A 19,047-nucleotide genomic window follows, 5' to 3' on the forward strand; every position below is an offset into this window, starting at 1 on the left:
CACCGTCGAAGGAGACCTCCCCCCCCCCCCCCCCCCAGGGAATTTTCGCATTTGGTTATCGGTACCTCTTCACTGTGAGGTCAATGGACTAACCATTGGACCACCGGGCCGCCCTTACTCTAAGTACACAAAGAAGACACAATAAATTAAAGTTCTATTTTCCACTTGAATGGAATTTTGAGTAAATACGTACGCACGCCTCCTATAGATGTTTGTCATGCCCTTTTGCTTTGAAGTATTTCTCGTTGCCATTGTTTTCCAGTGCCAGTTGAGTGGTTGTGCTTAACACTCAGGCTGCTTGACAGATCTCAACATGCAAGGCCAGTCCTGCCAAACAGACTTATGAATTCCAAACGGCCCGGAGTCATGCTCTATATTTCATTGAAGTTGAATATTTAAAAAGATCAACCCACTCAAAACCCTATAAAACCCATCGTTCTGGGGCCTTGTGTCCTAAAAATAAAATCGCATCTGCCATATCGCATTACAGACAGCCACGTCGGCCCCGCGTCTCTTCACCAGTTTGCTCTCCTGTTCCCCTCCTCGTTCTGACAAAACCCATCTGGTAACCAGGCTGTCTCCATCGACGCCGAGTTTGCCCTCTTTCTCTTTTCAACAACTTTTTTCCTCCTTGCCTCTCATTTGTGACCCTTTTCCTTCTCGCGCTCAGGAGCTCCGTTTTTTCCCCTTTAATAGGGGTACTGGAACGCTCCGGTAACTCTCTTACGAGCCTTGAGCTGTCCTTCAACCTCGTCTCTTAAAGCAGCAAGTACAACACACCCTTGATTTCTCTCTCGGGACTAAATTGAAATTTCCCCACGTTAAAAAATGGTGAAACATGACATAACGTACAAGATCATACTTATTTGAAAGAGAAGCGCGCTACTACCTTGCGAAGGTGCTGGGCTCGCACGTAGTATTCCCAAAGGACAATTGCAATCACCACAATACATTATTTTCACTCATGCAGAAAGTATGCGGCAGTGATAATGGCTGCGAATAACAAACGAAGCTATTAATGAAATCTCTTGCATGCGCTCCTCTTCTCAAGAAATAAACACTGTCTGCCACAAGTGTCTTGCTCGCTGAATTGATAAGCATCTCCATACACAGCAATTCATCATTCGTGCAATTACGGTGTTTTAAGGCCCAAATAATAATATCCACTTCAAAAAGTGCTCTAAATGGTGCCATTTCCAGGAGGCCTTTGCTAACATCACGCCCACACTCCCCGAACACCCACACCGCATTTGCAACCTGATGCTTTAGAATTTTCATTGATATTTTCTTCTGTCGTCGACCATTTTTGCCAAGGCAGAATACGGTGGGGTGTATACCTACACGTACAGCATACATGTTACATTATTGACATTTTATTTTACCTGATTTGCAGGAGCGCAATTGTGTTGGATGCATGCTGCTGATTGATATTGCACAATTATCACTTGATGGCAATTCTGAAAACTTGAAACAGTACGGAGTGAAAATGGAAAAAAGAAGAGAACGACCACAAGGGACTTAAAATTCTGTCCACAAAATGCTTCGTTTATTCCCACTTGAGCTCATATTTAATCCAGGATGAATAAACATGACAAAGGCGTGCACACGCCTGTGGGCAGGAGCATGTGTGCCCATTTATCAGCCTTTGGCGAATGCGATCAAATCAAGACGTATCAGAATTCAAACCAAGAGGCAATGAAAGCCTTGGTCCAGGATTTTTGCATAACTGATGTGATGTCTCATTGATAAATCAAACCCATTACATTAACATAACATTGGAAGATGTTTACATTAGGTTTGGACCAGCTCAGAGCAGATAGACTACAGGCTATTTTTTTATGCTAAAAGTGGTCGTGGTACAGAAAATGTAGGTGTCAGCCATGAAGACGCTGTGTGTGTGAAGAGAGATATTTGACTTGTGCAGGTCAATTTGGCAAACAGTTGTCAGCACATACCCAAGGGATCGCCTATTAGCAAAGTCGAAATGGCAGTCATGAACTTCGTCTGGATTAGTTGAGTCGTGTTCGAGGTAAATGAGATGCTTAGGTATGGATGAACAATAATAATTTTTCTAGTTTCCAAAAATTTAGTGTCATCTAGGTCTTGATTTTCTCCAGACAGGATAATAGAGGCCTCAATGAGAAAGCGTATTTTCTGCTCAGCAGCACACAGATCTGACAGTCATCTGCATAGCAGTGGAAGGAAAAAACATATTTTTTTAAGATGGAACCCACTGGGAGCAGATACAGCGAGAACAGCAGAGGCCCCAGAATTGAGCCCTGTGGAACACCACACGACAATGGGGCACTTTGTGACTTATTCTTCTTTGCCAAAAAAACAACAGCCACATCAAACCAGTAACATTAAGTTTCCAATAAGCCAAGCTACTATCGTAGGAGCCGTGGCGAACGTCTTGTTCGCAGTGCGTGTTCAGGAAGGGAACATATTTATGTATCCACATATGCACATGCACTGAACTGATGAGCAATGTCACAAGAGTAGTGCACACCTCCCAGTGAGAGCATCAATTGCTGGTCTGCGCTGTTTGGTATGCATGATCAAATGACCGAAGGAAACAAGCACAATGATGGCAAAAGGGAAATACGGGATGAAAGGGCGAGACAACAGCAAGCCCGAGATGCAAGTCTGCCAGTTTGGCTCTGGAGCATAGTGACCTTGTTTGTGCGATTAGAAGAACCACTGGGGCATGATTGGCCGTGTTACATTACTCTCCCTCCCTCTCTCCTCCTCCTCCTCACTGTCATCTCATATTTATCAATATGGCTCTCCTCTTGCGTTTTTTTTTTTTTTTAAATTGCATGCTAAGAATACACGTGTGTATCTATCCTGCTTTATTTGACAGAAGGCACAAATCTAAAGGGCAAAACAATAACTCGTGCAACTGCTGGTCGTAAAGGCGGTTCCACTAAATGGGGTATATCAAGTTTGACACATTTGTCTTGCAACCAATTACAATGAATGAAACAAACGCATTGATAAAACCGTCAAGGGATTAAACAGTGTATAATCATAAAACAGTAAATACAAATATAAACAACAAAAATAAAGGATTTGAAAAATATTGAAAACACTCCTGAGTCTCCAGCAAATCAAGTGAAGTTGTACTTCTTTCCAGGCAATAGCTAGCAAGCTGATTTAGCTTTTTAAATTTCTTTCGAACTCTAATATTTCCACTCCAAAACCGAGACTGGAGAAAATAAAAAATGAACACATGAATAAAAAAACAGGGATGTCGAGGCAGTGTCGAAAGATCATGGAACAGTGTCAGGAAAGCATCCAATCCAGTTGAAAATGGAAATGGAGGCAACACCACTGGAACTGCAACGTCTTATTCACAAATGTATTTTACGTTGCACATATTAATTTAGGCATTATTGAAACAATGAACTTTTGCTTTTCAAAATGGACAAAATGTTCCGTTTTGTTAGATTTATGTGCTTGTATATTTTGCTTTCGAAAAGGAGTCTCCTAGACGACGCTCAGCCGAGACTACGAATTGGCAAAGGCAACGATTTTGACAATCATCCATAATGGCAACAAAGTCATGGCAGAGTTCGGGACCAACAGATTGAAAGTTGATCGTAAACAGCTTCGGGGCGCGGCACATCCTGAACCGGGGAGGGCACTTTTCATTTGCTGGCTGAATGTTTTCTTTATAACGTGTACACGCATTTGTTATGGACATGTTTATACTGTATTACACGTTGACGTTTTTACATCTATAAATGTTCATACTGTATTATACATTGTAGTCGGCGGCCATTTTATTGGAAATGGTTACAACGAACTACCGTTACAGCGTACAAATTCATGATGTCCCTCGAGGTACGTTGTAACGAGGTTCGACTGTACTGAGACAACGATGCCCTCGTGCAAAGAGGCGTTCGCTCCGAAGGGCGACGGCAGCTGCGGTAGAATGAATGGGAGACAGTCGGGCACCATCTAGCTAGCTAGCTAGCTACAAAGAAGGCCAAGATTCCGGTCAGTGAAGACTTATATCAGAGAGAAAGTGCTGAAATCCACAGGAGAATGTGTGCAGCATGCTTGCAGGGCCAGGGAACGCCCACGTTCGTGCGTATCAGGCACGGGCGCGCGTAAATGACACGCTTGTGTGGACGGGAGAATCCACAGAGCCAAAAGCGTGGAGAATATGTCCTATAGTGATTGGCAGCCTAAAACACAAACACGAGCAAATCATTTGACTTAGAGAAATCTTTATTTTGCTTTGTGTCTGCTGCCAATGCGTAAAGGCACAGCCACCGATAGCCGTGTGCCCACACAGCGAGTTGTGATCCAAATGTTGAATGAACACCGGCTGCCAGACGGTCCAGAACAAACTGGCCAACACTGCTGTCTGATTATCAGTCACAAGCGAGAAAAGGGAGAAAAGACAAGCACACGTTTTGTTCGTATGATTTCCTGGTTCATGGCAATCAAGTGACGGGATGATGTAAAGGCGAGAGAACGTGCTCCATTATAAATCTGGAGATATTTGCGCCATTTTTACACAACAGTAAATGAGCATTTCAAGTGTGTTCTACTTTTTCAACAGACAGAAAGACAAGAAAGTACAATAGCCATCATTTGTTATTAAACTAGCAAAACCTAGAATATAACTATCGGTCATTTGCAAAAATGTTACTGTTTCCTCTCCATTATATGTCGGTAAGATGAAGTGGTTGAGTCATTTTAACTTTTAACTCGGAAGTCAGCAAGAAATGGATTCACTTCCAAGAAATGTTGAAATCAGAACATTTTGAAAGTTGGACCAGTCTCATGGAATGGATTGTGTCTTTAGAGGTTTCACTGTTTACAGAAAAGCTGCCAATGGTAGCTGCAATGTTTTTTTTTCAAGACGTTTTCCTATTAGCCATAGTTTATTTCTTGTCAGAGGTGCTTTTGACAGCTCGGTGTGTCATTTTCAGCGAGTGTAAATGAAGAAGGATTTCAGCCGAAATTAAAAAAGAGAGGTACCAACAAGGTATGCCGCTGTTACATGTGAAGAAAGGCAAATGATGAAATATGGTGCAAAATATCTTGAATGCGGGATTACTGGATTTTTACGATTGCGCGACTGTGAGTTATTTAAAACTGTTCAAAGCCCTCCGGGTAAAGGTGCTACTACAAAGATCTTGGGGAGAAAGACTGTTAGCAAATTGAGAAGCAAATATTTGATGTTGCCAGCAGGCGAACGCAGTGGGTACAGCTAAAGATTTGAAGTCATTGTTATATTTTTCTTTCAATTCTGCCAATAATACATTAAAGCTTTGCCCAGATCTCTGCATCGCGTAGCCCTTTTCCACAACGATTGTGGCAGGGGCTATTTCCTGGTCAGTGTCCAGGTTAGTACCAGTTCTTTCTTTTTCCACCACCGAAAACTGGCTCCACGCCTCTGGTGCTCAAGCTGGCCCCAATTATTTGTTGGGCCAGACTCTGGCACAAACTACGTCAGGGGGGCGGGGTTATCATGACGATCGCAGATGTGGACGAATGACTCTCTGGACATACGGATGTATTGAACGGTGAACTCCGGCATACTTGTGTCCCACCCGAAGAGTGATCGCGGCTGTGCCCAAATAGCATGCGATCTCTGACTCGCAACCAGCCTCGTGATCATCTACATTGATTAAGAAAGATCAAAGTGTTTACTGATTGCATGTCCCTGACTGTTATATACTACATTCAAGTATATTCGATGCTATGCTATGTTGCCTTGCAGATGCTAACAGCGCATTATTATTATTACTATTATTATTAATAGCACAGGTGCTCTAAACATCGACGTCAGCAGTGACGTTTGGACGCTTTGGGATGACGTCATGACGTGGCTCCTACTTGGCTCTTTGCCGGTGGAAAACCAAACATGTTCTTCGTCAGAACTTGTGAAGCACCAACTCATCACAATACAGGCCCTGGCGCTGGATGAGCACCAAGTTTTATCAGGTGGAAAAGGGGTATCACCATCACACGGCAAAACATTCGTGGTCTTGCGCTTGAAAAGCAATTGGCTTTATTTGAACGGCGACGGGGGAAGAGCAGGAGAAGCATTGATTGATCGGCAAAGCTCTCTAACCTTAGGCTCCACTCGGCTCTGACAGGGACAAACCAGCAGTGTGATCTGCCTGCTACTAACGGCACTAATAAATCACTGCAAATTTGATCAGCTGAAAGCGAGGTACAAAGTTAGAGGGAGAGGTAGGAACTGTGTCGAAAATCAGCTTTGTGTATGTATGTATACTTCAGTGGTAAAAAGCATCCATATGTCTTCCCATCTGCTTCGGATGTTGTGGGAATATTGTATTAAAAAGAAAAAAAAAAAACAACAACAACAAACAGACGGACCAGTTTTGTCGGAAATGCTCCCAAAAAGTGTTGAATTGATTTTAAAAAAAAGTTCATCTGTTATATTGCCATATTCTACTGTTAATTTAATCATTATTTCAACTTCCTGGGATTAAACAAAACAAACATCTGCTCCTCAAAATTAAAATGTTCTTCCAATGAAGTAATTGATTAAACTGTTCGTGGAAAAAAAGAGCCTTGCCATCCATATTTAAATATCTATATTTTCTGTAAGCATTTCAACCTACAAGAACTCCCCGTGAAACTTGAGAAACATACGAGAGGCTCTCTCTCAGTTTGCGTTTGTTATTTGAAACCCATTTTATGTGGCCCAAATTTGCCACTTTTTTTTTCCATATTGTTTTAGTGTTTTGACAATCACAAAATAAATCCGAAACTACTCATCACGTAGTGCTTGCGTATTTTTTTTCATTGAATACAATGTTTTTCTCTGGCGATCATTTGGAGGACTATTTTTTACTTTTAACAGTATTCTAAAGTAACTTGAGAACAAACAACGGCGACTGTATAAACTTTTAAGCAGCAAGAACAACAAAAAATACATCATGCTTATTGTTTCCCTCATTTATCCAACCAACTCGTAGCAACAAAGCTAAATTGTCATGAACTCATTCAATGCTAGACGTATTTTCATGTTTTTTTTTTTTTTTTTAAAGAAACCAAGCATTCATTTCCAGGTATGTCTTTAATTTTATTTTTTTTCCACGTGGTCGAGTAATGAAAGGTCTGAGAATGGCTGCCACCGAATAAGTTAATTCAAATTACCTTTTTCAAGTAACCCAATATGTGCCTGCTTCTTTACTAAATCCCACCTTTTCTTATGAAGCCCCTTAAATTGTCATCAGAACAAAGTCAAGCTTCAAGGGTTAGCTCTCTTTGGGAAAAAAACAAAAAAACAAAACAAAACAAAAACACACACACACACACACACACACACACACACACAAATACATATAATAATAATAATAATAAAAAAATCTTTATAAGGAATTACCATCTTTATTCAGGAGCACATTCTTCAATGCCAAGAGCATGAGAAAGGTGGAGAAAAACAATTTTGCAACGGGAGAAAGAGAGTTCTGCCATGCTGAATCACTGATTCTTTCAGTGATTTCATTTATCTCCCATTGGATGTCCCCCCCCCCTGTTGCACTTAAATACCGTCACCTGCTCCAATTTCTTTTTCCTTTTTTTTTTAATGTTATCGTGTGTCTGTCAACCACCTTCACCACCGCCTTCGCTGCGAGCCTGTGATTGTACTTATTTGTATTGATTTTTATTTACGGCATTTGCATCTTCAAAGAGAATCACTTAAGCTTATTAAAATGGGTGTCAACTCCTTTACCCTCTTTCATCAAAGTATGAATCTTTCACCGTCATGGCAAGTGGGACCAAGCAAAGACGTAATGACTCACATTTAATAAAAACATGACAAGTACGGGGGGGGGGGGGCATCAACCGCGTCTGAGTGAACTGTCATGGTGTGAAGCTGAATTTGCACATAAAAAGAGCAGCGGTTTAACATTAAGTGTTTCATTACTTGATTCCACTTCACTGCCAGGGAAAGAGATCACAGACACTTGATTTTACTTGATCTATTTTGGTGCTCATCATTTCGCCTCTGCAACGTCCTAGACAGATAATTATCCATTAAAAATGAAAAAGGTCCTGCGTTTTGTCGTTTCCTACCTCGGGCTGTTTTTAAATATGACACAGTGGAGTGACAAGCTTGAAGGCCAGTGATTACATACAATTAGCTCGGAAATAGCATCTTGCCATCAGGAATCGTTTTCCTGCTTTACAAGACAACGCATTTCCTTTTCCGTTTTCTGAAATTGCTGTATTAAATTTATTCACAGGATTCGCAATGCCTTCATACGTCTATTTTTCACAGGCCTCAACGGACGACTCTTTGCATGTTTCATGAAACGCCAAGGGATCTTTTTTTTTTTTTTTTTTTTAGGTCCATCTGCTTGGCGCGTACAGAGGCTTCCTATAATCACTCACCATACTGATAAATCATGTCGCCTCGGCTGCAGCCCAAACAGCTTCCGTTGTCGGAGCCGCAGCTCGGTGTGTATGCGTGAGAGGCGGAGGAGTGATTTACAGGCAGCCTGCTCCTTCCGTCTCGAAACCCTTCCTAGATAAGTCAGCCTTGTTCATCAACGCACTCACACTTCAGACAGAGCCCGTGCACTCCATTTTTTTTTTTTAAACACGGAGTTGAGAGACGAAAAAAAGAATTATATGAAAAACGGTGATGCCTTCGCCACCTCAAGTGTGGCTGCTGATCCTCTCTACTGAGTTCCCCTTTTTACTTTTCCAAACCCATTAGTAGAATATTATGGCCCCGGAAATCGCTTGACGTGTTGTGCATTCGCTTAAAAAAAAAAAAAAAAAAAAAACACCTACAAAAATAATTTCACAATTTACTACATACCTGTTCATTTCATCAACTTTTCAGAATACTGGTGGCAATAATCTCTTGATATGAACAAGTATTTACTGTCCCCTACTCATGTCCACGCTAAAGGATATGGATTGTTTATCTTATCCTGTGAGCGAAGGCAATTGTACAATCGCGGGTTGACAGCACGTTTTATGTATTCAAAAAAAAAAATGCATTTTTACTGCAGGCGGTAGTTTCATGGATGTGATGAATGAAAACGAAGCAACTGCGTGCGTTGACTCGACAGCTGAAAAAGATGTTATCGCTGGATGTACAGAGAAGCTCTTAGTTCCAAGTACAATTCTACGTATTCTACCATAAATTTCTACAGAAATGCCGCTTAGTTCATAGGTGCAGGGAATTTGCCTTTGGAAAACAACACCCTCTCTCGATGAAGTGAGTCCCTTTGGGCCAAGCCAAGGGATATGTAGAGAATGAGCAAAGGATACAAAGGGGCTTTACTGGGGCACAGCCAAACTGCCATGCGATTTTATCCCCCCCTCACTCCACCCCGCACCCAACCATTTCTGCTTTAGAGGAAAATCAAATTACTTGGACATGGCAAAATTGTGCAGCTCCCCGTGTGTGGAACAATTATGACTGACTTCAAAGTGAGAGCTTAATGAGATACAGAAAACAGTATCTAATAGACCAGGTTTATATCCATGTCAACTTGTCCTGTTTATAGGCATTTTATTTGGCGTTTTCTATTTTTGTTGTCATTGTTGTTCTGTGTGTTACAAGGAACCCGCGCCGCAGACAAATGGCTCGACGTCTCGTCTGATGACAGACGACAGCTTAATAAATCTGATCAAATCACGTTAGTAAGAGGTGCGATCAAAGAAATAGCACACGGTGGCATATTTGCACATGACTCGTGATATTGAAATGTTGGTGTCCAGCACGTATACACAGGGGCGCGCACATTTGTGCTTTGGTCCCTTTCTGACCCATCGACGCCAACGATAAACTTAAAACAGTCAATTAAAGTCAAACGGTGGTTTCCACATATGCATTATTTATGTGTGGCGGGCCGTCGCTCATCGATTTCGGCGCTCCCCGCCAATTTGTAACCGATGCATTAACTTTCTTTTGCTGCGCAAAGATGCCGCCCTGCTCCTCATAAATTCACAAGTTCTTCATTAAAATAATTTTGAAAAGCTTCTAACTGAAGTATTTTGAAAGCAGCGGCATTGCTACCCAAAGTCAAGCTCTGTTCACTTCTTAACTTATTTTTAAAATGAGTCCTTTGACAGCCAGCTGTTTTCTTTTAGTCCTCTAACTGTATCGTGATCCATAATATGGTGGTTGACACTTAAAAGCGCCTTGGCAAAAGAGAGGCCAGTGGATACAGTGGACAAGAAAAGGGACTTGATGGGTTCAACTGGAATTGAAAGCAGTTTTTAGTTTTCACAGGCTAGAGGAGAGAGAAATGTCAAGTAGGTTTTTTTTTTCTTTTTAGCGAGGCAGCAGCTGAAAATATTTTCACCCGAATGAAAAACCAGTTCTGGGAAGCCACTTCATGCTTTGACCGAAGCAGCCAATGAGCAATACGTTCGAAGAAATGAGTTCAATTTAATACAGTATAATAAACAAAATGACTATTGAGCCTGCAGTCACGAGAGCAGTGGTCTCAAACTCCAGTCCGAGAGGGCCACTTTCCTGCATGCTTTCCATCTCTCCCTGCTGCAACACATACGATTCCAATGATCAGGAACCTTATCAGGCTCCTGCAGAGCTTGCTGATGACCAGGAAAGTGGCCCTCAAGGACCGGAGTCTGAGACCCCCACCCTAAATAATTGTTCCATATACCAGATAGTATTCTATAGACTATAGCTTTTTGTTTTCGATGTGGCCCTCTGACGCAGCTCGGTTCATAAGCCACTGCTAGAAGAGATCCAAACAAAACGTCGACCATCTGAACAGATTCCAAGAGATCATTTCCAGTTTTGCCTTTCAAGTCAACTTTCAACTTGACTTAGTCTAATAGAAATCACTCTGTGCAACACAACATCTGCACTGTTAGATACATTTAAGGATGATGATTTAGATCGACCAAGAAGAACATGTAAGAGCTGCGCTACATTTGAACAGAAACTGCCTTAATTTGACACCGCAGAGACACGCCATACAAAACAAGACCACACTCAGCTGTTTGTTTGATCTCAACAACATGACTTTGTAAAAAAAAAAAAAAAAAAAACTTTTTCCATTGATTCCAAACTGCATATACTGAGCTAAATCAAGCGGAACAATTGGCATGCCTTTGTTGATGGTTTATGAGGGAAAAATATGACTGGAGGTAAAGGCATTGATACGACTGAAAATGACTTTCATTTTTTTTAAACCGTAGCCCCGTTTAACCACAGAGTGTATACCTTCACCAACCACCCCTCAACCACCTTAAAATAACGGCTTTCAAAAAGTAATGAAATGATCAGACAGTGCCTGGAGAGACGTTTTCAGAGGGATACTGTTAAAAAGCGATGACTGCTTTATAGATTCAATAAGTCTCCTACACCCGTGTGGTTAACCACCATCGATCCATCACTCTGTAGAGCCCAATCCAATTTAGAAAGCCAAGGAGCCCCAGAGCCCTAAAGCCTTATCCTAACCCAGGCGCACCTACCACAAAGCCTGCTTACGTTCATCCCTTCGAGTCGGGTGTGTCTGTGTACTTTTGTATGTGTGCAGACCCAGCTAAATAAAAATAATAAAAAGAGCAGGCGCGCTCTGAGCGACGCGGCAGAATGCTAAACTGGACAAAGGATGGATACAGTATCCGTAAGGCTCTTGGCAATAACTGCTCAATTCATTTACTTGAAAAATGCACTGCGGTTCAAGATATTTTCCATGCTTTGCTTTTTAGCCACGGATTGAAATGAAATTGTAAATCTAGTTCAGTATGATTATAAAAGAGTTCTTTGAATACAGTACTGCATGATGGTTCAGTGGCTACATTGTATAGCATCATATTAGGGGTAAAATGTTGCCCGCTCGGCATCCATTACAGCCCGGTCACCCAGGAAGGGGGATTCCCCCATCTGTGGCCCCTTCTCAAGGTTTCTCATCTTTCCCCAGTTTTTTGTTGTAGTTTCCTTGGCAAACTGTGGGCATGTGAAGCCCTATAAGACTTTTCTGTGATTAAGGGCTATCGAAATTACTTTGACTTGACCTCTTCAAGTTTAAGTGTGCAGTGCCTATTTAGTTCTTCAGGAAAGAGAGACTGATGAGAGAATAGAAGAGTTGGGTAAAATATGCCGTTCGACGATGGGGAGAAAACAATGCCGTTCATGTTAATCCGTGCTGTGCCATACTTAAAACGGCTTGTAATGTTCACATTCAAGAAGCCTTCCTTCGACATGAATTGCAGTCTCAGGAAGCACAGATTCTGCTCTGTGACTCTTTGCCGCTTCACCAGAGTGCAGTGACAGTCCACATAAGATCAATTATAAAAATCTCTGGGAAAAAAAGTTGCCATTTAAGTGGTGTGAACATAAAAGCCGCTGTTTCGGTAGCCGTACCGCTGCATAAACATTGCCGCGAAAGCAGACCGATGGCTAGGTTTAACTCACTGAAAGGAAAGCGTGGGGATAAAAGCCCTCGATTTTCTCGTGAGGTAGGTGGGCAGGGAATTATGAGTGATGGGCTGAGGCACAAGTGTAGACTTCATACCAATAACAGGCAATTATGTTTGGGGTGGGCCACCGTCAGGCCATGAGAGTATCGAATAAGACAGCGGGGATACGGGGATGGTAGGGAAATGTGGAGGAGTGTTATTTAGGAGGCAGATGGTAGAGTGGGGGAAATTAAGATGAATGGGCACTGAGAGGGCTGAGCTGGTGTTTGGGCAGGGCAGAGAAAAGTAATTAGCGGTTTGCTTTGGGTCCTTCGCATTGAACGCTAGGCCTGCTATGCGGACAAGGCTTTAGGTTGACGGGTCATTAAGGCCACGTCTGCAGCTACCGACTGGCTAAACTGGTCCGAGCACACTTGCGAGTGCTTATTACTCTCACAATTCATATCAGAGGCATTACGAAACGGTAACTTTGTGAGCCGCATTGGTCGTCACCATAACGTTAATACCTAATTCTGTCATGTACAATCTTTGTCAAAAAAAAAAAAAAAAACAATCACGCATACCCCCCCCACACACACACACATCCCAGAGTCCCAGAATGCTGATATTGTTTCTTACTGTATATTACAAATTTGTTTCAGGCATACCAACTGCTTCAATCTTTCTTCCTCGCACAATTTGTCTTTATTTCTGATGCTGCAGCCACCTCGATCTGTCTTTTTCCTCCCACACTGTATATCTCCCAACCCTTCATCGCTTTCCAAAAGCAGCACAACTGAGCACGGCCCTTTATCATTGCCGTCAATGATGTGGGCGGACTGAGCTTGAATAATTTTATTCGTGTGTGTGCCGTACCTCAGCCATTGGGGATTTCAATTACAGGTAATAAAAGGTAAAAGGGCCACAGCGTAAGTGGCACAGGCATGATTGTGGAAAACCTTTGAGAGAAAGTAATCAGACGTCGAGGTTTGCTTATGCTTAAAAGCTACCTGAACATCCCGAGCCATTAAAAGCCAACAGGAAGATTTTATCTATCTTCTATATTTAAATTAATATTAAGTAATATATAATGTACAAACGCTTTGACTCAACATATATGTTTTGTCATTCCGCTGAGTATTTTGCAAACACAGGCATAGCACTTGGCCAAGGCAAGTGCAGAGAACATCCAGTAAGGCCTTCATGTAAGTTACAAGATTTCACAGAATGAAAATATTCATCCAATATATATTTTAGCCGCAAAACCACAGACAAGAATGGCTAAAAACGTGAATAAGTAGTACTGCACATAGTGTAAAGCACATGTGTCAAACTCAAGGCCCGGGGGCCAGATCAGGCCCACCACATCATTTTATGTGGCCAGGGAAAGCAAATCATGTGCCAGTTTGCATGATCCTTGCTACATCTGTACCGAATTGTCAAATTGTCATGTGTATTAAATAGCATTGAGATTTTGCAATCATTTTGTTACCCTGCTTAGACTCACTTTAACGATAATTGAACAAACTACTGTAGTCGACTCGACTGTTTTCAAAATTAGTCATCCATTAATTTGTTGTGTACAAGTAATAATGTGATGAGACAAGTAAACATTTTTGTGGTTTCATTTTTAGAATGGCCCTCCGAGGGAAGACGTCACTCCAAAGTGGCACGTGACAAAAATGAGTTTGACACCCCCGGTGTAAAGTATTAGAACAGATTTTTGAAACAGTGCTTGGTGAGAGAGAAGCAACACTTACCTCCAGCCACAACTAAATAATCGTCTGCAAATACTACGACTGCACAGAACCGAATTCAAATTCGGCAGGAAAAAAAAAAGACCAATCACTGGCAAAAGAGCAGCCCACGCGCAGGTTTCAAAGAATCTTAACTCAGCTTTCCCTACCACTGCCTCCCCTGTCCAAACACACTAATGCTAAAAAGTAGCCAAGCATACAAAGGGTACGGCGCGCACAGGCTCACCGTAAGATGAATAACCGTAAAGGTAAGCGGGCACAAGGAACCCATTACATGCAAAGGAGGAAATGGCTTAAGGTGATTGATCAGAGTAAGTAGATAGCGTTGACCATGCCCAAGATCTTTGCTGAATAGAGGATTGTATGCTGCTTTACCGTAATTAACGGGCTTTAGAACCTGACGGTAGGAGCTGGGACTGATGGTCTGCTTCTGGTTGTCTGCAAAGGAGGCAGTTCACACACAATGCGGTTGCATATTGGAAGTGTCAGAAAGGTCTGAACATTCAGAAGAACACGTTGGAGTCAGAAATACAGTGCTCAAAAGTACCGCATGTGGATGAAGTCTAAAAAAAGAGTTGTGGCATTTTTGGAAATGCTAAAAGTTATTTTTAGCATTTGCCACGAGCTGGTGTGTGGGGAGGGAAAAAAAAAAACACAGGTGGCGGTCCGTCACTGGCCAGCGGGGTGGACTTTGGACAACCCTGTTCTATTCAATGTGGGTCCCTAAGCGTGTGTGTGTGTGTGTGTGTGTGTGTGGAAACGAAAGGGAGGAAGATTTACCTCTGGGTCTCGGAGCTCGCTTCCTGCGGTCTCTGAATGCAGCTCCCGATTGCAGGGCTTCCAGCAAGCTATCCATCACACCCGTCTCATCATTCTCTGAAAAGCAAAGAAGAATAAGGGGTGATTGAAGAAAATCAGATAAGCTAGACTTCCGTATCGTTGGGAGCCTTTACATAATGGTTGCAAACAATTTTGAGCTGACACAAAAGAGAAAAGGAAGAGCACAGCATATCAAACATACACACACGCCTCGCATATCGCAACTATTTGTCACAAAAACATAAGCTGGTGTTTGCTCATGAACAATATTTCTGGGCATCCAAGTCAGATGGTTCTGCTGTCAATTTGCTGACAGAATATCAGAAAAATGGTTGAAACGCTGACAAATTGTGATCAAAACTTAATTCAAAATCAAATGTGTGACAGTTTACAAGAAGAACAGCTTTGACAGAGTATTCTTTTCCTCAAACAAACAAAATGCTTCAAACATGTCAGCATTTTTTTTGTGATTTTTTTTTTTTTCCACTGAAGTTCAGCTTTAGCTCAATCTCGCGCCTTGTTCTTCATCATTACTCAGAACAGAGAAGCAGCATGGATTCGGAGCAGGCCCAACGCTCCTTGACGTCTAAAATTGTCTTGGTTGCCAAGACGATTCATCATGGGCAGCAAGTGTTGCACACAGTAACACACATCCCGCTACATGTTTTTTATCAAAACGAGAATGCAGAAAACAAACAAACAAACCGCAGCAGATAAATCAACTGAAACCTGTAGTGTGTGCCGTCATGTGTCGTGGCCCACTTGCCTCCAAAGGACGGATACATGAAATACTTCGGGAGCCTCTCGAGGGGAAGGAAAAGGGGAGGGGGAAAAAAACAAAAAAACCTCAGAACTTGAGCCTAAACATTATTGTGGAATAATAAAAAAATAGTGCAATTGCAGACATTTATCACAACCCGCAGACAAAAAAAGTGACTTTTAAAAATATAGACAGGCTGTCACAGAACATTTTAACCTCCCCCACATGCCTGCAAAGTTAGAACGGTATCAGCAGACATGTCACGTGGTTAGCACTTGCGGGGAGCTACATGCTCGTGGTTGGAAGATGGCTACAGCATGAAAGGTGGCACCGAAAGATCTGGCTGGAGAATCAAGACACGAGAGGACCGAGAGAGCGAGGAGTGCTTTCCCAGCTCTGGCAGCACAACAAACCGATTGGTCCTTTGATGCGCATAACTTGCCTGGCTCTCGTGCTTAAGCGTCATTTGGGATCAGAGCTCTTATAAACAGCTGTCCAACTGCAATAAAAAAAAAAAAAAAATAAAAAAAAGAAAAAAAAAAGATGCATTCACAGTGCAGGGCTCCTTTACAATGCCCTCCAAAAATATTGGAACAATGAGGTTCATCTTTTTTTTTTTTTTAACAGTAGACTGGAAATATTTGTGGTTGACATCAAAAGGTAACCTTCCATTTGCAGGTAAGTACAATCTCTAACAAATTTACAATTGAGAATCTAATAGTCTTGTTTGTGGTTTATTTACAGTAAACATCCCTGTTACCAGATGTGGTTTTATCATTGCAAATTCTTGCTCACAGTGCAGGGCTCGTTTACAATGCCCTCCAAAAATATTGGAACAGTGAGGTTCATCTTTTTTTTTTTTTTAACAGTAGACTGGAAATATTTGTGGTTGACATCAAAAGGTAACCTTCCATTTGCAGGTAAGTACAATCTCTAACAAATTTACAATTGAGAATCTAATAGTCTTGTTTGTGGTTTATTTACAGTAAACATCCCTGTTACCAGATGTGGTTTTATCATTGCAAATTCTTGCTTCTGTTGCGTTTTCATTTTTTAATCAACTCAGCGTTTGTAGCAGAACATTTTACGTGAGCAGAAGTGGTGTGAAGGATTAAATGGATCGAAATTAGCGAATATTCTGGTATTTGAATATCTGGGAGGCTATTTACTCAGAATTGAAAGCACTAAAATCAGATATGATCATTTTCTGTATTATTTTAGTCTTTCAGTGCAGAGGTGTTCACTCCTTGTGCTTCTTTTTCTATTTGATGTCTGAATAGTTTGTAGCTTGGAGCCATACAACGAGTGTTAAATAGTGCGCCATTGTGTACCATGTCTGAGCACAAACATCCCAGCTCCTGGCCTACCCTGGGAGTTAATACTACAGATTTGTCATACACAGGAATAGTTACCAAGGGTGTGTGTGTGTGTGGGGGGGGGGGGGTGAGAAACACAATCCAATCTGAATTTCAATCTCCGTCAGGCTCCACACAAATGGATTTACGATGACGCTCTCACTCAGACTGCAGATGGCGAGAACATTCTGAATATCAGGGTGTCAATATCCTATGTCAGTGTGCGCATTATAATGTTATGATTATGCAATATACGTTTTTAACAACTCGGTTAAAAAAACAAAAAACAAAAACAAGCCAGGTCCATTGAAAAACGTGGTGAAGAAAACCTCCCCCTTTTTCATGATCTCATGTTATTCAGTGCAGTGTCCTTCAGCATAATGTGGATAACAGACTTTCTGGGGCATTTAGGGAATTGGTGGATGATGAAATGATTACATATAAAATCCCCATTGAGGGCAATCCTCCCGAACAAACAAAGTGTAAGCTCTTTAGTTAATAAATATGGTCTGAGACAGACGGAAAGAGCAAGAGAGTTTGTGATAGAGCCCACTCGCGTTCCAGGTTGGTGGCAAAATGCCAAATCACTGCGAAATATTAATTTCATCCCAACAATCTGTGCACGCATGTGCGGGGGTTCGACTGCATGTCTGCTAGCGTCGCGATGCACTGCCAAAAAAAAACGATGTACTACTGTATATGCTGCCAAGTTTGCTTCCCCCCCGTCCACTTTATTTGAACATCATCAACAGTAAACACTGAATACACACTACAGAATCATCCCAAGGCGTGCGCTGATGCATTAAGCTCGGAAATACATGAAGATGAACGTTTCAAGTTTTACTTCAGCTAATGGGGTCAGGCTGGATGGGGATCTACATGGTTGACGGATGGCCACCATTGTCCCAAACGCGGATGCGAAGTCCGCAAGGAGTTACTGGACTGATGTTTTGGCCTGATCGCAGGTGTTTTTAGGGTGGCTAAAGTTGTCAAAATAACCTCTGGAAAAAAGGATTTACAGCAGTGGTGTCCAAAATATGGCACGGGGTCCATTTGTGGCCCGCCATCCATTTTTAAGTGGCCCTTGACCTTGCGACAAATAAATTAATTTTATGGACTGTTAGTGCTTTTCTTCATCTACAGAGATGCAAATGAACTCCCCACAACCAAACTAGTGATGTTTCTCTTCATAAAACTGGTGAATAAAGAAAAATAATTTTTCCAAGCCAAAATGGTTTCCTCCATTTTTGTGCCGTGTCAAGGTCCAAATTGTGAACATATCACATGAATGATTCACAACAAACTTCTTGAAAAATGGTCACCTTACGACAAATTATTCTGTTTTTTGATAAGATAACCTTTATTTGTCCCACACTGGGGAAATCTGCAGTTGCAATTTTACTCAGAGTATAAAGATGGGAAACACAATTTGCTTTGTAGAAAGCTGTTCAAGTAGCAGTTTTAATACTAATATATAAAAAATATGGTATTTATTTTGGTGCGCTAGATATATTGAAGTTAAAAAAAAAATCCAAGTGGCCCTTGCATCCTTCAATTTTTCTCTCTGTGGCCCTCGGAGGAAAAGGTTTGGACACCCCTGATTGAAAGAGATAAGCTTTCTGCAGTCAAACAAATCTCATGCAAGACCATGCAGCATCCCAAGCTGCATACAATACTGATAAAGCTTTCGCTACAGACAAACGTGAAAAAACAAGAAAAACTCATCACGTGGCCACCATTACGCACCGACTTTAACCCAACTGAGAACCTGTGGAGGACCATGATTAGGAAGATCTACAAGGCTGGCCAGCATTATACCTTTCGAATAGCGGGATTTTACTTTCACCCCTCTTCTTTTTTCAGGTGACAAACAGACGGAAGGCAGAAGGTTTTCTATACACAACTGGAAAGAGTGACACGTGACATATCACATCCACCAGAATGTGATTTAACTGATTACCTT

At 41.7% G+C, this 19,047-nt stretch overlaps 1 protein-coding gene across 3 annotated transcripts in view; it reads right to left on the reverse strand.

Moving 5' to 3' along the window:
- The window catches only part of LOC109524634 (protein diaphanous homolog 3), a 66,990-nt gene that overhangs the window by 5,289 nt on the left and 42,654 nt on the right, over positions 1-19,047 (reverse strand). For 2 of the 3 annotated variants that reach the window (XM_019884635.1, XM_019884633.1), the window contains 2 exons: positions 14,931-15,026; positions 14,526-14,588 (listed from right to left, as the gene is read on the reverse strand). In XM_019884635.1, the coding sequence (XP_019740194.1) occupies positions 14,526-14,588; positions 14,931-15,026 (159 nt within the window). The remainder of the gene's footprint in view (positions 1-14,525; positions 14,589-14,930; positions 15,027-19,047) is intronic. The other variant, XM_019884636.1, reaches the window with a different exon arrangement.

The sequence above is a fragment of the Hippocampus comes genome, unplaced genomic scaffold, assembly GCF_001891065.2.
Source record: "Hippocampus comes isolate QL1 unplaced genomic scaffold, H_comes_QL1_v1.1 scaffold21, whole genome shotgun sequence".
NCBI classification, from domain to species: Eukaryota; Metazoa; Chordata; class Actinopteri; order Syngnathiformes; family Syngnathidae; genus Hippocampus; species Hippocampus comes.